This window comes from Cervus canadensis, chromosome 24 (assembly GCF_019320065.1).
Source record: "Cervus canadensis isolate Bull #8, Minnesota chromosome 24, ASM1932006v1, whole genome shotgun sequence".
Lineage (NCBI taxonomy): Eukaryota > Metazoa > Chordata > Mammalia > Artiodactyla > Cervidae > Cervus > Cervus canadensis.
The window spans coordinates 53,449,842-53,473,980 of NC_057409.1; the positions used below are offsets into that span (position 1 = coordinate 53,449,842).

The 24,139-nt window shown below is 39.4% G+C and overlaps 1 protein-coding gene across 4 annotated transcripts in view; it reads right to left on the bottom strand.

The window, feature by feature from the left end:
- Positions 1-24,139, bottom strand: part of MYO1B (myosin IB) — a 188,857-nt gene that overhangs the window by 16,239 nt on the left and 148,479 nt on the right. For 2 of the 4 annotated variants that reach the window (XM_043445020.1, XM_043445021.1), the window contains exons 14-24: positions 22,934-23,038; positions 20,862-20,924; positions 17,197-17,397; positions 15,592-15,818; positions 12,896-13,096; positions 10,972-11,065; positions 9,916-10,065; positions 6,311-6,379; positions 4,244-4,330; positions 3,894-3,980; positions 2,004-2,090 (exon numbers count right to left, since the gene is read on the bottom strand). In XM_043445020.1, the coding sequence (XP_043300955.1) occupies positions 2,004-2,090; positions 3,894-3,980; positions 4,244-4,330; positions 6,311-6,379; positions 9,916-10,065; positions 10,972-11,065; positions 12,896-13,096; positions 15,592-15,818; positions 17,197-17,397; positions 20,862-20,924; positions 22,934-23,038 (1,371 nt within the window). The remainder of the gene's footprint in view (positions 1-2,003; positions 2,091-3,893; positions 3,981-4,243; positions 4,331-6,310; positions 6,380-9,915; positions 10,066-10,971; positions 11,066-12,895; positions 13,097-15,591; positions 15,819-17,196; positions 17,398-20,861; positions 20,925-22,933; positions 23,039-24,139) is intronic. The other 2 variants (XM_043445019.1, XM_043445022.1) reach the window with 2 other exon arrangements.

Here is a 24,139-nt window from a genome sequence, read left to right on the forward strand (position 1 = left end):
TATTTTTTAAAAATTAAAAAAAAATTTTTTTTTTTTTTTTTGCGCCTCATCATGTGGCTTATGGGATATTAGTTCCCCAACCAGGGAGTGAATCCAGGCCCTCAGTAGTGAGAGTGTAAAGTCCTAACATCTACACCACTAGGGGATTCCCTTTAATCTTAAACTTACAAGGGTAAAAGGAACAAAAAGAAAAATGATACTCATTAACTGGCTCCTAAAATTATAAAAGTGTACAAAAGCAGAGAAGTTAAAGTGAGGTTTCATGAAAACACATCCTTAGAAATGTACTTGAATGTCATTGTAACTGAGCTCAATGCATGCTCTGTGATACAGGACAGGCCCTTTTCCCTGAAACACAGCTACACACAGATGCCTGGTGACGAGACGGTACACAGAACGGGCTCCCTTCATGGGCCGCAGGGGCCTTAAAAAGGGTCCACTTCATAACAATTCCATAAGAATCAAGTCCTTTAAAAGGGCAAAACTACTGTTCATATCAACAAAACTCTTTTTAAAAAAAATATAAAATTATTACATTCTTGGACTTCAAAGAAGTTTAATCTTATAATAATTTTATGGTAACACATTAAAATACTCTTGTTTTGTGGAAACTGGGGGAAAAAAGACAGTTATGTCTATAGTAAGGCCAGTTAACTAACTAAAATAGCATTCACCTACAAACTGAATTTGATTTATAAGATGTGAGCACACACTCTTAATATGAAAGTATTATAATAAATATAAAATCATATGTGCAGTTAGTTAAATCCAGAAAACCAAAGATAAATGTGATGTTGCTGGTACAGAGCATTATAGAGAGTAAACCTCCTGACTCAATGCTGTTTGTTCTTTCCCTTTATGAAAATTAGATGCAAATTAGAATGTGAATAAAACAGGAAATAAAATCCTCAATTTTGACTTTAAAAAGTCATTTCAGAACTTGTTCAATTCTTGAAATAGAACATCTTAAATTCATATTTAAGTTACTTCTTAATTACTTTAAAATTTGATGAATATTCATTATAATCAAAAAGTTAATTTACTCAAAGTTATAGGCTAAACTTTCAGGGAAAAATGAACACTCTTAAAAGCAGAGTTTATGGATACTACTAACTCAGTTCAGACTCAGAGTTAATGGTTTCCTGGATGATATTCAAATATTTAGAAAAAAGTGAATTATTACAGAATTAAAGTAAAAAGAATGAAGAGCAAATATCAAAAAGGGGCCTAATTATCCCCCCAATGACAATATGAATAGCTCCCTACAGTGATGAGTTATTGACTCTTAGGAAGACAAAATCCTTGTATTGCCTAAAGGTCATTCTCAAGGTTTTCCAGGGATTAATCATATTTAGGTACATGCATCCTTACCTCAAGCAGCAAGAACTTCTTTGAAATAAACCCTGCCTTAAATGAGAAGGCATTTGAATCTAAAGTTCTCTGTAACCTGAATGATCCACTGCTGGTCTTACTTGTCAAAACCTGTACATTTATGCAACACCCTTTGGTTTCTGTGCTGAACAATTAGAATGATGGGCACTTTGAAGAAAGCTCTGCTCCAGGAGCCATCAATGGGACAGAATAGAAGGATAAAGGGAAACAAAAGCCCAATATCCCCAGGCTGGTCACTGCAGACAGTGGGTCAGCTTTTAGCTCAACTGCTATAACTCTGTATCACAAATGGAGAAAAAAAAAAAACACTTCATCCTCATGAAGAGGACATTAAATAGAATTTGCATAACAAACAATAAAATATGCTACATTACTATATTTAAATAATATGCTATTACTTTAAACCTATTACTTAAAGAAAGACATTGCAATAAAATCAGAAAATTTTAGTGTATATGTTTGCTCTCTAAAGGAAACCAAAGTAGGCAAGGTGCCATGTAAAAGACTGTGCAGACCGTCAGCAAGCATAACTGATCGTTTGGTCAGGGTTAGTAGGTGCTGGAAGGGCTACATCGAGTCACGTGGATAGAAAGAAGAGGTTGAGGAGGTACCTTCAGTCCAAGCCAGTAAGCCCAAATGACAGCAACTGCATGCTTACGCCTAGCCTCCTCCTTCAAGCGCTTCAACTCCCTTCGAGCCTAGAACGTTTTAGACGGTAAATAAAAGAGACAGCCCAATGCAGATAGCACAAATGACCAGGAAAAGACACCCCACCAAACAGAAGAGCCACTTTATGTATCAGGATTTCAGAATGAAAGAGAAATGCTGCACAATCATTTAAGTCCAAAGCATCAGTGTCAGGCTGGCGTATTTTCAGGGCACTGAGACTCTCTCTCCAAGGAGGACAATCCGTGTGGGACCCGAGGGAAACACTCACTGCCTGACCCCTTCCTCCCATTCCATTCCTTTTCTCTGCCCTGTTCTCTCCCTCTTACATCCTCACCCACACTCTCTCCCTCCCTCTCTCATCAAAGCCTCAGAACTGTAAGTGGCACCTAATAATTTCTGCGGACTCCTCTCTGCTGCCAGTCCATGGGGCTAAAGACACAGTGAATTTCCGAGTCCATTCACTTGAACATATAAAAAGATAACTCTTATGAACAACCATTTAGAAAACTGGAAGGAATAAAGGTTGCTTCTCTGAAGTTCCAAAAAAAAAACCACACCAAAACACCCAAACTCTGCAATTGGAAAATTAGAAGTAGTATGTATCAAAATTCAATATCAGCTAGGGCCCCAAACAGCGATATATACAGAAGCAAGATAAAAAGTGAAAACAACTCATAGGTTTAAAAATCAACCTAAGGGAAAAATTAATCTGAGGCGTGTTATTTTAAAAGATGAAAACAGATAGGCACTCATGTTTCATGACATGATAGTAGTGAGACCAGGTAATGAGTTCACTCAATGGAGAAATCCCACTGTCCAAGAGACCCTCTGCCTCTGATTCAGTTCCCTCAGTTTATAAAAGGAACTAGCTGGTTCCACACAGACGTTCAGAGGCAAACACAAATGAACAACTTTGGTGAGCTTGTGGCAAGTTATGATCTTTATGCAGGCAAATTATGTTGACTTTTCTCATTTTTCTCACAATATGGGTTTATAACGCTGACAAGGTAGACTTAAAAACATAGGACTATTGTTGGTATTTGAGTTTCTAACTGGGATTCACATTTTTAGCAGAGATGACCTTTGATTTTCTAAGTAACGAAAACATCTAAAATGCTCGTCCCTTGGGATATGTGAAATGTTCACAGAGCCCACGACTCTGCCTGGGGATTAGCGAGAGTATTTCAGGAGGCCTTTGTTTCTGAACACAAACAGCTGATGCTGAAATTCCTGGGATTCTTCAGGGGCAATTACAGCTAGCTTTGCATCAACATAGCTTTCTGCTAAATCACAGATGATCATTCTTTTCACATATAATATTTTGCTTATAATAATCAATAGCGGCTACAGTGAGCCTAAAAACCAATTTCATTCATGGATTAATATTTTTGCCAAGCATGCATTAAAGGCATTTCTATTATCAGTGTTACAAAGGACCAGTCAAAACCCAAATCTTAATTAAACATTCCCATCATGCCCCCACACACTAAAACACCTTTAGAAAACCACCAGGACACATCAAGGGGGTAAAAAACAAACAAACAAAAAACTCCCCCCAAACTAAACATGCATGTTATTTGAGAGTTTTAAAAAAAGAGCAGCTATGCTAGTACCTCATTAGTAAGCAATTAGTCTTTTTTTTTTGCCTACACGTGCTTAGAGTTAGCTTCCTAATGTGCCCTGTTGGCATGAACATCTCCAGGGTTATTAAATCTCACTGCTAGGACATGCGCCACTGTTAACCGTGGGACTCCATCCCCTGAGACGCTAGAAACATGGATTGATTATTGCAGATTCCAGGATGGGAGTGATGGGATATGCATTTCAAGTACCTTAGATCCAAGCCAGTAAGCCCAAATAACTGCAATAGCATGTTTATTCCTAGCCTCCGCCTTCAGCCGGCTCAGTTCCCTTCGCGCCTGTGATGCATTTGAAAAGGATTTACAGAGAAGTTTAAGGCAAGAAAGGTTACTGCTGGTTCCCAGTGGAGAAAGAGGAAGACAGACACTGTCACCATCAAAGAGTAAACAAAAGCGTGAGCCACCACCCCACACCAAAACGTTGGAAAGAGCGAGAGGCAAGGCGTGCTCAGGAGCTTAAGCCAGTGAAACCCGAATGAGGGGGTCCCTTGTTCCACACGTCACTCCTGACCATCTGCCATCCTGGGGGGTCTCTGGCCTACCTGGGTGCCGTGCCAATACGCTGCAATGGTGGTGACGGCTTCCTCACAGCGCTTCTGATGCTTCAGTTCCCGCAGGATTTTCCGGGCCTAAAGTACATAGTATGACCCAGAAAGAGCGAAAAATCAACCAAAAAAAACAAAGAAACCCACCAAAAAAATTAAAAAAACAAACCCAGTGAAAGAAACCCACTTGAAAGAAAATACCTGAAAACATAGTCATAATTCCCATTCTCAAGAGAAAAATCAACAGCTTAAAGAAAGGAAAAGGGAAAGCTGCTCATTAGCCCAAAATGGACCATGAGAAGGAAATAAATGAAGACACTGTCAATCATGACAGCGTATCCCCACTCAGACAGACAGCATCCTCCCACACTCTGAAGAAAGTGAAAGTGTCAGTCGCTCAGTCGTGTCCAGCTCTTTGCAATCCCACGGACTGTAGCCCTCCAGACTCCTCTGTCCATGGGGATTCTCCAGGCAAGAATACTGGAGTGGATAACCATTCCCTTCTCCGGGGGACCTTCCCCACCCAGGGACTGAACCCAGGTCTCCTGCATTGCAGGCAGATTCTTTACCATAAATCTGACCACAGCAATATAAATTGCATGCGTCCGATGGAAGGAAGAGTTCTCTGAACGTGGTGGGTATATATGGTGGGTCTATCTCGAGAGCCACTTGATCACTTTTCCTATTACTGTCTGGAATGGAAGTGTAGCTGTACTTTTTATTCAAAAGAGATAGCTAAAAACTTGTTATAAAATAAAATTATCTCACTGGTTCAATACTAGTGGCTTCCTTCCAGTCATTGCTGGAAACTGATTTAGTGTGGGGGGCTAGGAGGACAGCTGGTTTGGAGGTGAATCCTGTGTCCCGCCTCTGAAGTCTCTGGACTGACCTGGACCCCAGGACTCAGTACGTCAAAAGAAAAACCTGCAGGCAGCAATCTCACAAACACTGTGTGCTCAGACCTGTATTTGGCCATTGCTGTGGACAATATTAATACCAAGTCCCTGGGTGGCCCATAGGCCTAGACAAAGGGCAATGGAAGCCCTGGGACTCCCAGTCCAAGGCTCCACCTCCAGAAAGCTCTCCAGGCCTGAGAACTACCCTGAAGTAGTTCCTCTGGATTCAGCCACCTCCACAAAATCACCCAAAAGGAATAAGGCAACAACAGGCCCTGAAGTACCTTTGACCCAAGCAGGGATCAGCAAGCTTTATCTACAGAAGGACAAACAGTATGTGGTTTTGGTTTTGTAGATCACTTCTCTATCACAACTACCAACTCTGCCGTTGTAGCACTAAAACAGCGACAGGCAAGATGTCAAACAAGTGAGCACAGTCACATCCTGGTGTTCAGTCGCCCAGTCTTGTATAGGAGGCAGTGCACTAACAAAGCTTTATTTACATGAACTTTGCACTTCAGGTATGCATATATTTATATGAAACTTGTATTTCCTATAAGTTTCACATGTCATGAAATAGCCTTCTCTTTTTTTAAATTTAATAATAATATACAAATATAAAAACCATTCTTAGCTCTCAGGTTGTGTGAAAAGAGGCAGTGGACTACATCTGGCTTGTGGGCTACAGTTTGTGACTCTGAACCAAGCTTCGGCGGGAAGGACCCAGGATCAGGTGGGGTGGGTGCACTAGGACACCAGAGCTTCGGCTCTTTCAATCATGACAGGACAGCCTGTGAGACTGTCACAGGGAGGGTATGGAAGGCACTGGGCTGGGCGTGCTGAGGTCTGGCAGAACTCACATGTACTCAGCCTCATGGACTACAGCTTCCCTTGCAAATAGCAGGTGAGAGGAGATCGACATCATGTCCAGTATTATTTCAAGGACTTCCTGCTCAGAGAATAAACCTTGAAAAGAAAGCAGGAAGCAGCCAAGACATGATGCTATAGGGCCCCAGCTTGGCCCATAATATTTATTCTTTCCATCTGACTGTTTACAAGGTGGGCAGGAGACAAGGAGCTCTCCCCTGCAGAGTGAGCATGAAGACATCATCCTTTGTAAAGAACGTGAAAACCCCACATAAGTAAGGGTCATTTCTTTCAAACTCACCTTCCAACCCCGGATATAAGACTGAATTACCAAGGCAGAGCTCTTTATCTGCTGATACCTCTTCTGTTGCTGTAGGATGAAAGGGGAAGATATCAGCAGTTCTATTTACACACCCACAACACAGATACCAAGTGGATATTTACATATCCACAACACACATACACAATACTAAGTCGGCTCACTCAGTGCAATGAACTCTTGATCACCCATATTCCTTCTGGCAACCAATTAAGTACAGAAATCTAAATATCCAAGAATCCAAAATTATTATAGTTAATCTAAAGTTTGCTTCAAGGCTGGTAAATACAATTAACCAATGTCTAAATGACCCACCATTATTAACATCTGTTCTCTGCATCATGTTGTTATAACACGTGGTCAAATGCACAACACACACGGCATGAATGCACACTGACTCTGCAGCTCCTTCTGAGCACGCTCTCTTCTTGGCGCCGTTTCTCGCCACGCCACTGACTATGCCAGCCTCTGACATCCCACATGCCTTCTAGGTTTGCTGCATTTACTGCCTCAAGCTGGGAAACCAGCTCACAAATTGAAGCAAACGTTCATCAATCCACTCTACTTTATTTATCAAGCTGGTGCTTGGCATCCAGCCCTTGAATAGAACTGTGAAGATGCAGGTGTTACCCTGACTGCATCCCTGCACTCAAGGACTCAGAGGGGACACCAGCCAGCAGTGGAAAAGAGAAACAGTCTGCCCCAGAGAAACACGAGCCCAACAGGCAGGTTCAGGTGCAGCAGAGATTATCCAGGTGGGCAAGGTTAAGGAAGACCCAGAGTCTTCCCAAGGGTCAGCAAGACAAGGTTAATGGCTGGAGGCCCTTCTTAATTCCCAGCTGATGTCTTGGAAAGCAGAGGCTGCTGGAACACTAACTCTAGAAAAAGTGTTGACTGTGTTTAGTGGGGAATACTCACTAAAACATGGGCCCTTGGGATGAAGTTTCACAGTTTTTCAAACAAATTACTGAAGCCAGGCTGTGACTCTGACTCTGGAAATGGCAGACTGCCCAGCTCCCTTTCTCTAAGGGGGGACAGATGCTCCAAGTGCTCTAGGCTACGTTCTGGAAGCTCAGAAGAGATGGAGGGTGATGTTATCAATGTATGAGCAGCAGAACAAAAGATGATGCCAGAGAGAAAGGCAGAGATCCTAACAAAGGGCAATGGAAGCCACGAGGCTCCCCCTACCCCCTGCAGAAAGGGTTCCAGGCCTAAGAACTACCCTGAAGGAGCCCCTCTGGAACCAGCCAGAGAACCTTGTTTCTGGGACCTTGGACAAGTCATTGCCCTTGTTGGCTTCAGTTTCCCCATCAATCAAATAAGGAGTTGGAAAACCTCTAAGATTCCACACAGAAGGATACTCCATGTCTGTAGGGACCAAACTGTACCTATAATACCTGACCACTGCTTCTCACATTCATTTAGTACACCCATGTTTTCTTTTAAAATTCCTACATGGCTTGAAAATAACTCCCTCTTTAAAATTCACCTTAAGGAGCCATGAAATATCACAAGAATATGAGTTTTAAGGTAATCAGTAACTAAAAATGGACATTCAAAAAATCTTTGAGTTACTTGGTCAAGGGAAAATCACTGGCTTGGATAACTATAGATAACTGATGGAGTATTACATAGATATTGGAGTTTTAAAAAAAAAAAAATTTTTTTTTTTTTTTACCGAATTGAAGGTTCATGGCAACTCTGTGTTGTCAAATGATGGTTAGCATTTTTTAGCAATATTTTAAAATTAAGGTATGTACTTTTAAAGATATAATGACACTGCACAACTAATAGATTATAGTGTAGCACAAACATAACTTTTATATGCCCTGGGAAACAAAAAGATTTGTGTGACTAGCTTTATTGGAACAGTCTAGAAACAAACCCACAAAGTTTCTGAGTTTTGCCCATAGTTAAAATTCTGAAACAGAAATAACAGAGCAGTCTAAAGCTTGGGCTATTATTTGTTTTCATTCTAACTCTCAGCATCAAAAATTAATAATACATATGAGGACTTTTTTAAAATCTGGAGATACCAAAGCTTTATGTTGGTATTATCGATTCCCTTCCTGTTTCTTCTCATCCTTCTGATGAAATGGCCCCTTCCAGAAGGTCTTCCTTGACCACCCCATCTAAAGCAGTGTCTGTCTCACTATCATTCTAGATCTCAGTTCTCTATTTCCTTTCCTAGCACTTACTACGATCTGCCATTGTTCTGATTATTTATTTGCTTAAAAGCACACTGCCACTCACTAGACATAAACTGTATGAGGCTGTTTGGTTCACGCTGCTATTCCCTCAGAGTCTAGCAGAGGAGGAGTTTCAAAACTGTTTGTAGAATTGAAGACAGATGAATTTAGGATGCTTCAAAACTTGTTTTTTGTTTTTTCTTAATGATCTCAAAATAAGAAATAATAAAAATGGGTTCCTCGAGGATTGGTTATTTGTTAGTCCTCCCACTCTAAGGCAAACAGAAAACAGAATGTTACAAAACTGCCAAAGGGCAAAGGACCACTAGTGTGTGCGGCCAGGCTGGGGACAAGAGCCCCCTGGGCCTTTGCAGAATACACGTGAGCAAACTCATCACGAATGTGGCTGGCTGGGGCCTGACTCTAACGCTTGTACTGCTGGTTACACTCTTTTAACTCAAGGAAGCAACTTTGAAGATGTTCTTTTAAATATAATTTCTCTTTACTCATTTAAGTAACATTGATTTCTAAAACTCAGAAATTTACACTAAAATGTATCACATGAGAATAGGCCAGCATAAGTTACGTTCTAATTATACACTCCTTTAAAGTAAAACTACTCTACAGCTGAAAAAGAAGAACACACTTAAGGAGATTTGATTGCAATTTTAATTCACTCTCCAACCCACTCTCTAGTGAAAAAGCAGAGAATGAAAATACACTTGGCAGCAGCGCTCTTATCATGAAAACTCATCTTGTGAGAACACAATGCCAAGTTCAACCTAGCCTAGAGGCAAATCATCAGGTTTCCCTCAAACCTGTTATGCCGCCAATGAAACACCTATCATTGAGTGAGAAAGAAAATTCCCCAAAGAAATTCCAGATCAATTAAATAATTAAATAAACATACTTTATTTTTGAATCTTTTCCCAAAGGGCCTGATATCTAAGGACTAAAGGAAATCCAAAACTTTACCCAAACCCAGAATTCTACTAAAATGTGGCACGAGCTTTCTGGAATTAAAACCATTTTCAGAGCTCCTACAATAAATGGAGGACAGCCAATTATTTGGGAAAACTGACCCTACTCTACTCAAATGGTTAAATAACATTATCTCTTCCAATCTAAAAACCAGATTCAAGATGCAGACCTCCACTACATGTATCTCCATCAGTGGAAAACAGTGGGATGGACTCAGCTGGAGCTCTGACTTGTTCTGGACTCAAAGCCCATCTAGGCCATTTAGTAGCTGTTACTTAGTTTTCTCATCTTTAAAAAGGGGCCCAGAAGAGGACCCATTTTACCAGGTCACTGGAAAGATTAAGTATTTAAAAGGTACCTTCATAGTTAAGAATGGAACAAACACTCGCAAAAAAGTACCATGATTACACCTCTTACCGCGTATCTCCTGAACCAGGCAGCAATCACAATTTGGCTTTTTCTCATCAGCAGGAAATGTGTGCGACATTTCCACCCCCGATAAATCTTCTGAATGAGAGTGGCCAGGTCCTCAAGCCGTTGCTTCCTCAGGTCTTCTAATTTGAATAACTAATAAAATAACACATGGATTTATCAAAAAGCCACCAAAAACCCATGGCATACACAAATGTCATTCTCAAGAAATAAAATGTTATGATGTTGGAATGAACCACATTGAGTAGAGAAAAAACTTAACTATAGATAATATGGATTGTAGTCTAGGAGAAAACTATTTGGATGAATTCATGCAAGACACACAATTTAGGGTACGGTGTTTTACAAATGTTTTACAAAGTGTTTTACAGCGCTTTACAAATGTTTTACAAAGTGTTTTCTCAGTGTTTTACAAAGTGTTTATGACAAATCACATAAGGGCTGAACTGAGCTCTGGATGTGCCTTCACACTATCAATGAGGATGAAGTTGTTAACAGAAGGGAGGTGCTTTCAAACGACTGCCGAGGTTTCTCTCAAGTGATTTAAACACTTTCGTATTTCACCATATTTCCAATAAACCGCTATGCTCATTATATTTCATGCTAGTCTCTTCAGTTATAAAAAGGCTCAATTGGAATTCTTTAATAAGTAGAGTTTTAAGCGTTCTTAGCTTAAAAAATTTTTTTAATTTGGGTGCCTTCATGTACCTCTAAATGGTAGAGTTGTCTTTTCTAAAATTACTGTATAATTCAGACATTACACATACAGACTGAATTAACCTCCAATTTTTATGAACAAGGGAGGTCTTACTGTAATATCAGTTTATTTTTTAAATATTACACCATCTATCAGCTCAAAAATTTTGATGTTTCATAAAAATACATGTGTTATTCCACTACCCCTTATTAAGCCATCTACTTGGACATTAGTAGAAAAACAAAAATGTGACATTCTTGGTAGCATCTTGGGTAACACTATAAAGTTAAACATCCTTTAAGAACTTGCTTACATGATTATAACACAAATGTAAAATTACATACTGTTCTTGGGTTTCTAATGAATATCTTTGATCTACCAAAGGAGTATTCTTCCACAGGAATCTCCAATTCATTAAACAAAACTTCCACACCAGCTCTATAAAAATAAATGAAAGCAATACATTTTCTGAGTTATAAAAATAGGTTATCTTATCTTAAACCATGATATCAGGTTCTCAGCAATATTAAAAAAAAAAGTTTCATTTCCAAGTATAACTGTTTTTTCAGTAAGCATCCTTTCATCAAAGAATTCCCAGATTGAATTCCACAAATGTAACCAAATCCAGGGGGTAAATGCTAAAAAAGCATTTTGGGTTCAAACTACATATTCTAAGAAAATATATACCGTATTAAAGCCAATTTCTTGATTTCATTTGCAGAAGTGATCAAATATACTCATAACAATGGATCAACCAGGGCCAGAAGAGTATGCAAGAAATTCACATCTATTTTGAATCCTCTTAGTCCCTGTAAACATTTTTAAGCACCTCCTACTACTCAGATTGTAGGCAGGGACCAAGAGTGCTAAGCACCAGGCAATGGAATTCAAAAGAACACAAGCCTTAAAGGATAGAAGCAAGGGCCTGGACTTGGCTCTAACCTCTCCATCCTAGACCCTGGATTTAAAGTCAGTCTTTAGCCCTAAACTCTGTCCCACCAACTTGTGGACTAGATACCAGGCAGGGAGTGAATACCTGTTCTGTGTATTATGGTAGACAATGACCATAATACCCTGGAAATTAGCAGTGGGAAATGACATAGCACTCAGACCCTAATTACTTGGGCTACATCAGAGACCACACTGTAAGTCTGGAGTTTATCTTCTTGCAATACGAGGTGAGCATGTAATTCTACTGATGCTCCTGTGAAAGGTCAGGTGCACTGACAACGTGGAGGCACAGCCAGTACAGGGAAAGAAAATCCCCATCAACAAACAGCACGTTGGCCCTGCTGCAGTAGCTGGGCAAGCTTCTGTGGGCTGCAGAAGAGTAACTCCTGACTCTGGTGAGAGCAGAAGGCCCCTGCACAGACAGGGCCTGGATTCTCTCCTGCGGCAGCCCCCCCACAAGCACACAAGTTCTCTCTGCTTGGGTCTGCAGTGGTCCAGTGCTCTGCTGGGCCTGGATGGGTGAGTGCAATGTAGGGCGGATGAGCTGAAAAGACACATGGCCCTGAGTTCTGCCATATGCTCCAATCCAGTTTTACTTGCAACAGAACAGATACAGAACACAGAATAGATATAAAGTGAAGTGAAAGTCGCTCAGTCATGTCTGACTCTCTGCGACCCCATGGGCTATACAGTCCATGGAATTCTCCAGGCCAGAATACTGGAGAATTGGGTAGCTAGCTTTTCCCTTCTCCAGGGGATCTTCCCAACCCAGGGATCAAACCCAGGTCTCCCACATTGCAGGCAGATTCGTTACCAGCTGAGCCACAAGGGAGGACACAAAAGAACAGATATAACTGCTCTTATATCTATTTCTTAATTGGTACAGACTTGGGCAAAGAATGGGACCCCCACTCCCTACTCACACTCTCTGGGGTTAATTCTCCAGGAAAAAAAAAAAGAAAAGCTGAGAGCAGTGATACAAGATGCCTCTAACTCTACCCTGCTATGATTCTACACAAACACACTTATCAATCACAAATTTCCCTCCTGCTAACTTGCCACAGCATATTTTAGTTCTATTGACATACAAATTCCAAAGGTAGATTTGATAAGCCCTGTTTTAACCTTGAAGACCAAGCGCTCTATAATTAACAAAAATTGGTACAAAATGGTATCCTGACAGAAGATGGTCCAAAACAGAAATTACATCCAACTCTTCCTAGGATTCTGTTTTGCCTGAACAGCACGTGAAGAAAACACCACAGTATTTGTATGTTTTAAAATTTCATCATTAAATGTGATTAAACAATGTCTTACCTTGCTGGTCCTTTCCAGTGAGGCCATGTTTGTTTACACAGCATTTTGTATCTTTCCAGGCAAGGTTCATAGGCCTGCCTGAAGGCATAGCCTGCCCTTCTGACGCGGACATTCTCCAAGAGACCCAGATACCTGACCTGATGACACACTAGGCCCTCACTGAAGATGTGTGCTGCTTTTTTATCATTCGGTTTGATGCACCTGAAAGATTACACAAATTTTAGGTTTCAAACTCTGTCCCTTACAGACTGATCTGTCCATGTTTTACAAAGTATCACATATAATTATTTCACAGTGACATATTACTTATTATTCTTGGAAGCCTCATCACTTCCTTTGAAATTATTTCAGATCATTTTAAAAAACATTAAGATAAATACACTGCAGACTCAGCGATAAAAAAGAATAAACTCTTACGTACAATAACATGGATAAATACCACTTACATTCTGTTGAATGAAAGAAGTCTGATGTATAAGAGTACCTATTCTATGATTCCATTTATATTAAGTTCTAGAGAAACTATTCCTAGTAAGAACTTGGCAGTGTGTTACCTCTGGGGAGAGGAAGGAGTGAAGACGGACAGGGAAGGGGCATGAGGGAAACTTCTGGGTTGATGGAAATGTTTTATATATTGGTCAGGATGGGGCTACATGGTCATAGAAATATGCAAAAATTCAACAACCGGCACAGTTGAGCTTCATATATTAGACTGCGTATATGTGTATTACATACCTCAATGAAACAGTTAAAAACATTGCTATCTCATTAAATCCCTATTATTTCCCTCCTTTTAAATGGAGCACTTTGCTGCCCAAGCAAAGACTGGATTTCCCAGCTTCCTTTGTAGGTAAGTGTGGCCACGTGACCAAAATTCTAGCCAGAGCAGAAATGATGTTTGCTACTTCTGATGTATCATTAAAAGGAACTTGGTTCTCCCTTTGCTCTTCTGCTAACTGCTGGTCGGCATGTTGACATGGTAGAGAGCTATCTCTGACTATATACATAAGAGGATATATCCTGGAAATGGCAGGGCCTCGACACAGAAGACATTGCTCTATTAGCCTTGGAGTCCGTACACTTAGAAGTTACATAAGAAATAACTGTTAATCTTGTTTAGGCCCCTATTATTTCTGGATCTTGCTGGAGCCATCTCTATATCCTAATTAATATACTGTTAAACATTTATGGTTTTATCTGCCTCACCATAACTGTCAAAATAAAATCCACATGCATATATAATATATGGACAACTAAATCTTACTTAGTTTGACCCTGGTGTTTTCTATGATTCTCCTTTTTACATTTATAAAAATAATGCCTACTTTTTGGCTTAAGAACAAACAGATCAATGGAACAAACTAGTGAGTTTAGATCTAGATGTCTACACATATATTCAACTGATTGTCAACAAAGGCATCAGGGCAAATGAGTGAAAAATAGAGGTTTGGTTTTTTTTTCTTTTCAATGTACGGTGCCAGAACAAGATACCTATCTGGGAAAAATAGACCTTAAAATGAATCTGAAATGGAGTTTAAAAATAAAGATATATATATATACATTTAAAATGATATATTCACAACATTGGAGTTTATTAATTAAAAATTCTTAGAGACCCATTAAAACCATTGAAAGAGAAGGAGAAGAAAGGAATTTTCTGGGGGTGATGGAACATTCCATGTCTTGATCTGAGTAGTGATTACCAAAGTGTATTCAGTGGTGAGAAAACAATGGAGCCATTCACCTAGATTTGTACATATCACTCTATACAAATTATACGTCAATTAATAAAATCGTAAGGTTTAAAAAAAAAGTTGACTCAAATGAGAATAACAAAAGACTGATCGCACAAAGTTCTTGGTTCATTTTTTTGAAACTAGGATCCTTACCTAATATATGTTCTAACCTGTTTGCAACCAAACCAGGGGATGCTATTTACATTTGCTATGAACACAAATATTAGGACAACAAGCCAAACATGAAAATATTCTTCATGCTAACTTCCTCATAACTGAATTTTCAAAGACAACAGGAGAAAGTATGTGTGGGCATTCATGTGCCACATGAAACCTGACCTGTTAGACACACACCCTCTATTACCTAGTTCATCAAATACACACATCGCAAACTCTAAAACTAGTCGGCCTTTACTGAATGTTAAAATCTATGATGACTTAGAAGCAAAAAAAGAAACCAGATTTTTTTAAACGGGTTCTTGTCTTGTTTTGAAAAAATTCCGATTGTTTCAGAAACCATTACATGAGGCACATGCTTCCTCACACAAGACCTGCAACTCAGGTGTCAATGGTCCAAGTCAATATTACAAGAATCCAAAATGAATCCAACAGAAGAGTTTATGCAAAACCTTATCAGAAATAAATTTATATTTTGTTTCCTGTCTTAAAAAAAAACAAAAACAAAAAACAGAAAGTTGAGAACTCCTGTATGCCAATAACCCAATTAAGTATCTATTCCCATTCCCGCCACACTTTTTTTTTTCCTTTTAAAAATTCCTTATTTTGGGGGGCACTGGAGTATTTTTCAAGCACACCCAAGACACAATATGATTTGACCTGTAAGTACTTTAGTTACCCCTCTTCTTGGGCTACACTCAGATTTAAGCAAACAGGAAAATGATCTTCCTTGTGAATGCCTTCATAGTTGAATGGCCAAAGAATTTTATGTGCCAGAAATACCTAATGTAGTTTGGATTCTTGGTCTGTAGATTTTTCATCAGAGTGGCTACGGATGCTTTGAACTGTGAGCCGGCTGTAGGAGGCCTTTTCAGGTTGATCTTGGCAGGGTTTCCTTCAGGAAACAAAGATTTGATGAGGGCGTGTCCGGCCTTCCACATGGCTTGGGACAGGTCCCGATAGAGAAGATCGTTGTTCTTGTCCACAAACCCTTCCACTTGGTACAGCACCTATGAGTAGCACACGGGACTCAGTAGCCAATACGAGCACGCCAGAGCGTCAAACAGCTGCTAAAATATCCTGAGACCAGCTATCCTGCAGCCTCTTTCTCCATCAAAAAACCCTCAACACGTTAGTCACACTCGAATACCAAATCAGCCTCCAAGTTTAAATTCCATCTGTCTAAATCACAGAGGAGTTTAAAATAAATTCTATTACCCTTCAGGATTTGCAAGAATAAACTTCAAAAATGTTATCATAACATTTTCAAAGGATTTTAGGGTTTTTTTGGTATTCAATCATATTTTTGAGGTTTTACTTGTATTTTTTAGCTTACATGCGCCAATTCGAGTGTGTTTAAAAGGAGACAGGGGAAAACAGAGATAACATTGATATTTTTATAGATATCTTACACCAGCAGGGAAATTGACCAGAGAAGTATTTTTTAATAACATGGGCTAGTGAATAAAAAATGAAGTGCCAAGTTCCAACATTTTGAAATTAAAGGTAATTTAGATACTATATACTTATATTTGGGAATCCCTGGTGGCTCAGTGGTAAAGAATCTGCCTGCCAATGTAGGAGACTCTAGTTCAATCCCTGGGTCAGGAAGATCTCCTGCAGAAGGAAATGGCAACCCACTCCAGTATTCTTGCCTGGAAAATTCCATGGACAGAGGAGGCTGGTGGGCTACAATCCATGAGGTCACAAAAGAGTCAGACCATGACTTAGCAACTAAACAACAGCAACGAAATAACTTCATATTTACTAAATACAAAATCAGATTTTGTTTCTCCTTTGACGTCTGCAAGCTTATTTAAATAATTACTGTAGGGACTTCCCTGGCAGTCTAGTGCTTAAGACTCTGCCTTCCAATGCTGGGGTTGTCGGTTAGCTCCCTGATTAGGGAGGTAAGATCCCATATGCCTTGCAGCCAAAAACCCAAAACATAAAGCTGAAGCAGTACTATAACAAATTCAATAAAGACTTTAATAATGGTCCACATCAAAAAAATAAATAAGATTGAAAAAATTAAAACCTTACTGTATGTCTTTAGTGACTGCTAATTTTTACTGGCAAATATTTTATGTGTGTCAATAGATCTTTTTTATAGGCTAGCTCTGAGCCTGAAAATAATAAAATTTATTTTTTAATATATATTTGAACTCTTTGATTAGGTCCACTGGCTTTCCTTTCAGATCTCAATACTAGTAAGATTTTTCTCAGTATGGTCCAGATTTTATGCACTGAACATTCATGGATTCTACGCCCCCTCAGCAGCTCCATTTATCTTGCAGAGCTGGTGCTGGTCAGAATGCCATCTCGGAGGCAAGGTGTCTGCCCTCCAGGGAGACACTGTGACCTCCCCGGGGTCCCGGGGTCCCACACCTTGCCGGCATAGTGCTGGATCCTGAAGCAGCTGTGAGGAAGGGACGTGTCATTGAGGAACCGGGAGCACTTGCTCATCCTGCTCTCAAAATGCTGGTGGGTGGCGCAGACTTGGTTCAGCTTTTCCAAGAAAGTCTCATCCGTGACCGTTCCTGGCCTAAGGCACTCTTCATCCAGCATGGCCAGGATCCCGTTTGTGTTCTAGGAGAAAGGAAATAAAAAGGTTTCCTTCCTTCCTCACTGTATTGTTTTCATAATTATTCCTAATTATGCTGTTAAACACAATCATCTTAGTCATAAGAAAATTTCTGTTTCGTTACAACAAAAGCAGAGAATCAAAACAAATAACAAAAGAAAAACACAGGAATCAACCCCTTCCAGGGTGTCCAGGTGTGCTGGGGGAGGGGGCAGGAGTGTCTTTATGAGGTTCCCCCCTCTTCCCCGGTCCACGGTGCCTCCCCCACAGGACAGGACGTAGGAGTCACCTCCACCTCTGCAGGCTGATGACTGAAACTTATTTAGTTTAGAAAAAGGCAACTTACACCGCAAAGACCAAAACACAAATCTGAAAGTCAGGGACTAATGTGACACTACTATCTGTATAACATGAGGTCATAAATCACAAAGCACTGTCTTCTAAGGCTATTATTTGATTCGTAGCTTGAGAAGGAAATTGGTTTCAGATGTTTCCAAATTGCTCACGTGTTCAAAACAGTTTATTTTCTCTGGGAAAAAAAGTGATGTGATTGGGATGCTGCTTTTAATGATCAACGCAATCAAGCTATGTTTCAAGAATCATCTGTTTAGAATAAAATTCTCCTTCCATATTAAATTTCAAAATGGATGTTAAACATGAGTTGAGAATTTGTTTGCTGAGTATTCAGACCCTGTGATCATATTTATCCCAAGAGCTGTCAGCCCAACTAAACCGAATAAAAAATAAGAAAACTTCTACTTTGCTAAATAAAGGCTGTTGTTCCTTCGATTGCCCACACATCTCCATTCCACGGAGAACAATCTACTGACCATCAGCCCCACCCACTTCCGCTAGGGCAAAGTCTCATGGCTCTCCTCTTCTCTTTACAAGGCCGTGACATCCTCTGACCAGCACTTAAACATTCCACACACAAAATCTGGGGAAGTGTGGACTCTGAGGAATCAAGTTCATAACATCCCCAGAATAAACATTATTGTTAGATGTTGCTGAAAGGAAACATTTCCTTTATGCATCCAGGCTCCTACGCAGACATGAGTTTCTTTAATCACATATGCAAGGGGATTTGGGGCTGAGATAATTTAGCTATATTAGCTGTATTACCACTGTTCCTTTTTTTCCCCTCCTCTCTTCTTAAAGGGAAATAATTAAGTGCAATGTTATACTGATGAAGAAAAAAGTGTTAGTCACAACTTCTGAAAGTTAAAATTCCCTCAGCAAATTACTTCGGTCAAAACTTACCAGAAAAACTTTTCAGGAAATCGATTGATTTTCTACATTTTAGACTACAGTTTTAAATTGCTTAGGTGGAATATTAGTGTTCACAATCCAAAACTGTCCAAATTTTTCAAAACAAGGCTTATTTTTTAATTGAAAAATAATAATGGCTCAGAATTTTTTTTTTAATTCAATAATCAAAGGTGCAGCTTTCAAGAATATTGTGAATACTGAAGGACAAGATATTGGCGAACTATGTAATATTCAAAAACATCTTGTTAAAGATGAACAGCAGACCTTGGATTGTTCTTAAGGAACACTTTTATACCTTTCTTAAAGTTTGAAGAGCTTTATTTTCCTAAAATGGAAGTATAGAATCGGTCCTTGTCAGAAGGGAGCAACACAGGGCCCTAGTGATTCACACCTCCTGTATGTGCAATTAAAGTGATGCTTTAATTTGAAAAAAAAAAAAAAAAAGATGAACAGCAAATGACTTGTTTGACATTTAGAGCCTGTGATTCTATTGCTGAAACACAGCACTTATCTACGATGACAGCTAAGTTTATGCATTGCTTCAAATTACTTTGTTATCAAGGTCAGGATCCTAAGCTTTTACACACAAATGATGTCTTCCCGCAATCAATTCATTCATAATAAACTACAGAATATGATGCAAACACAAAAATCTTAGATTTGGAAAGGTTACTAAAAATGATGCAGTAATTTTTCACACCTTAAGCCTTTCACAGGCATAATTTGTAACCTGAAAAATCCCATGGCCCTCGGCCACCTGTGAAGTCACACACACTGTCCATCACATCCCTAAAGCAAGGCTGTGATCCATATCAACCACCCCTGGGATCCTATGTAATTCAGCTCCCGAGATGGTGCCTTTATCTTCCTTTACTTTAACTTGAACTACATGGGGTTTTGTTGTTGTTTTTGTAAACTTTTTTGCAGTTTTACTGAGATATAACTGACATAATACTGTGAAAGTTTAAGGTGTGCAACATGTTCGTTGATACACAACCATATTGCTAGTTACCTCCATCACATCACATAATTACCATTTCTTTCTTTGTGGTGAGAACATTTAAGACCTACTTCCTTAACCACAAGTATACATAATACAGTGTTGTTAACTCTATCACCATGCTGTACATCCCAGAACTCATTCATCTTACAACTAGAAGTCTGTACACTTTGGCCTACATCTCCCTATTTTCCCCAAATGTTAGCCCTTGGCAATCACTATTCATTTTATTCTGCTTCTGAGAGTGTTTTTTTTAACTTAGATTCTACATACAAGTGATATCATACAGTATTTGTCTTTCTCTGACTTCTTTCACTTAACATAATGCCCTCAAAGTCCATCCTTATTGTCACAAATGGCAGGATTTCCTTCTTTCTCAAGCCCAAACAATACTCCACTGTATATGTACACCGCATCTTCTTTACCCATTCATCTGTGGACGGACCCTTCGGTGGTTTCCCGAATCTTGGCTATTGTGAGTAAAGCTGCAGTAAATGTGGGAGTGAAGATACTTCTTTGAGATCCCGATTCTGTTTCTTTTGGATATACATACCCAGAAGTGAGACTGCTGGGTCACATAATAGTGCTATTTTTAATTTCTCGAGGAACCTCTATACTGTTTTCTTATCTTTTTTTCTTCTCTCTCTACAGTGTTTTCTATAGCGGTTGCATCCATTTACATTCCCACCATCAGTAAACAAGGATTACTATTTCACCACATCCTCACCAACAATTATCTTTTTGATAACAACCACTGAATAGTATGTTAAGAGGTCACTAGAATTTTAGGAATGGCATATTTTGATTGGGCAAACATCTTTTTTATTGAGTTTCCTATGATCAGGGCTCTTATTTCGAGGAGCTGTGGACTGGACCTGGGATCCCAGCACATAAGATAGAATGGTGTACCTAAGGGCACAGCATCTGAGTGTCAAGAACGGGCTCTGTGAGACGGCAACAGGACGAGCATGGGGGAATACTAGCTAAGTATCAAAATGTCTAGCTGTCTATGTATGTGTTTAAGAACTGTGTGTAATTTCTTAAACTTGTGATAAAGTTCTGTCTCGACAGAACTCTGTATTTCTCTAACATGTTCAAATACTGGAAATACTAATGCTTAACATTGAAGGCAGTCAGATCATTCATAACTAGTGAATTATACTACCAAGAACTTGTTAGAAAACTGTACTTTATACTCACATTTTCTATTAGGTCACAAATGATAGCATTATTGAAGTACTCAATGTGAGTCCATTCTATGTCCTGAAAAAGAAAAAACAGAACATAATCAAATCCCATATAATGATGCTACAACACTACTATCTATAATACAAGACTTTGCCCATATTACTATCTTCCACTTTCTCTCTGAAAATTTCCTTTATAAAAGTCAGTGTGGCAAATGTCATCTTCTGGTTCCCAAAACTCTGGTAATGCAGCAGTCTAGCACACACACGATTCGATTGAAATAAATGCCCTTGACCTGAGCTGAGATGGCCTCCCCTTCCAGACTCCCATCTGTGGCAATTTCCCATGCACTTTGCTGGCTCTGGGCCATTTACTCACCAGGCCCTCGGGTCAATATTACTTTGTGTATATTTACAGTGTTTATAAGGAAATAAGTCAGAACTCGAACCCAAGAATCTAAGGCCTAGATTTTTCTGTTCTTAATTTATAATCACAAGGAAGAAATTCATTTTAGAGTCAACCCCATGTTTAGGGCCATTAACTATTTCAAATGTAAAAATAGAACACTGCTAAAAAAAGTATTTTCAACAGAAAGAAAAAATGAAATCCTAGGCACTGGTTCTAACACTAGCTACAAAGCCAAAGCTGGGAGGCCAAATGTAAACATTCTGTATTTGCTTACACTCTGTCCATAAGTGTAAACATTTATTTTTCCTCTAAGGGGAAGAGAGTTAATTCATACTACAAGCTAAGGATCTTCCTATATACTCTTAGAACTGGTTTAGACAATCTGTACAAACTGTTTTAAGTTACAGATCAAAGTTTGGGTATTCGCTTTAGGATGAGAAGACAGGAAGAGAATGAATCTGGCTTTTAGTATGTTTATGTTAAAAAAGGTGTCATTCAAGTACAAAATGTTTCTAAAGCATGATAATAATTCCAAATGGTAGATAAATATTTATGATTTAGTTTTTCAGTAGATGAGTTATTTTACTAAGTCACTGGGGATAATATTCACATTAGAAAAATCTATACTGAGAGGCTATAAAAAGAGGATTCTGTGTCTTTAAGGACTTAAAATGACACTATAGAAAAATGAAGAAAAACAGGTAGTATTACTAAAATATTAAAGCAATAAATGAAAGGGAAACAAAATATAATGCAATACAGATACAATAAAATTTCTCCTTTTGTCTAAAATAAATACATTTATACATAGAAAAATGTTGGCTATTACAAAAAACTCAGAGGGTGAAAACCAAGTATGTGTTTTAAAATTAAGGATGAATGTACTCTGTAAATATTACTTGATTATTTTCCAACTACAGCTAAATGAGATAATACATCCACAGCACTAGCATTAATACCTGCTTTTTATTAAAAATTTTAGAAAATCAATGCTTTTAAAGAGTGAACAAAGTCTTAAAATATTTTCAAATTTATATACAAGACTTTTTTGGTGTACTGTTCTCTCAAGTTTGGGCAAATGCGTGGCGTCAGGTAACCACCATCACCACAACCAGCCTCCAAAATTCCCCCAAGCTGCCCCTCTAGTCACACACCTATCCCCTGGCCACTACTGACTATTATGTCTCTATCACTGGTGCCTCGGCAGCTCTGACTTCTCTAGAATTATACACAAATAGGCTCATACATATGTAGCCTTTGAATCTGGCATTTTTCATTTAGCAAAATGCATCAGAGACTCCTTCATGCTGTTGTGTGTATCAATTGTTTGTTCCTTCTCATTGCTGAGTACTAGGACCTTGTACAGATGTACGACTGTTCTTCTGTTCAATCATCTCAGACTAATTTCTGAACAGGGTAGTATTTTATTTCACTGCACTGGAATCCCGTGAGACTCAAGTCCATCAACTGATGTCCACTGAGCACCTACTGTGTGCTGAGCATTGTCCCACACCCACAGCAAAGAAGTTCCCAGTCAGCTCAGATGTCGTAACAAACAAGCTTTAAAAAGGTGCTCGATACATCTGATCGTAAGGTCATGTCTGAATAGTCTTCTGAAACCAGAATTTGTATTATGAGTTAAAAAAGGAAGACTTAAAGACTTTTTTCCACATTACCTCCCGTATATACTCCTCTTGCTCTTCTTTAAGAGTCAGCTCAATGAAGATCTGTTGCAGCTTTTCATTACAGTAATTGATAATGAACTGCTCAAAGCTGTTGTCCTATAGGGAGAAAAATGAAGACAGCCTTATAAAGCATGCCAGCAGCACCCCCACGACAATGCAACCCTAACATCTCACTCCACGAGAAATGTCACACACTGTCTTGTGGACCTAACCGCGGCCCAGCACACAGCTCCCAGACAGAGGCTGGCACACTGCAGGCACGTGAGAAACGATTCACGAGTCAAGTGAATGAATGAAGGATATACAAGTTATGCAGTTTTTAGAGAATGAAGAATTTTAGTTGACAAATAAGCAGCCCACATATGGTAAAAGTGAAAAGTAAATACATTCCCCCAGAAGATCAGCAAAGAAACAGCGAGATTCTTCATCTCGGTCACCCAAGTTCTCAGTCTTCCATGCTCAGGTGAAACTCTGGAGCTCAAGGAATTCTTTCTTTCTGAAAGAGCTCTTAGAGCTGTTACTCCCCCACCCAGGGTCACACCCCTCATTCTGACTCTTACACACCAGCACTTGTGAAAAATCATGTTATGTGTACCTAAGCATGTACATGTGTATTCACACCTTTTGATTAGTTTCACGTTAATCAGTCTCACTGGATTTTACATTTCAAAAGGGTTGACTATACATCTCTTGCTCACCAATGGAAGCCCATGCCTGCAGCAACCTGCACCTGACCAAGCACTCATTGTGTACTGGATGAGTGAATGAATGAATGGAGGGCTCCCAAAGTACAGACTCAAGGGAATCAGGACATCAAAATCATCTCCTAGCTAGAAACAATCTCCTCTCAGAAGGGTCACACATGCAGCACTTTTATGATTCTCAGCAGTTTCTTTGTCACAGTAGAGTTATCGCCTAGGACGATCCATTCTTACACCATTTCTGAACAATCTGCAGGTCTTAATGTATTGCTGTTCATACAGAGGGCAGAAAATGCATGTGTGTTGGATGAAAACACTTCACCAAGAACCACACCATTCAGAAAGAAGCATCTCTGGCAGATAAAACTCGTGATTTTCACCTGTGTCCCCTCTTTGCACAGAGGGGACATGGTGGCAATGCGGGCGAGAGACGGCAGCACCGCTGACTCTTCCCCCCCTGGGGTGGGCAGTCCTGGCCTTGAGGCTAGGAGCAGCC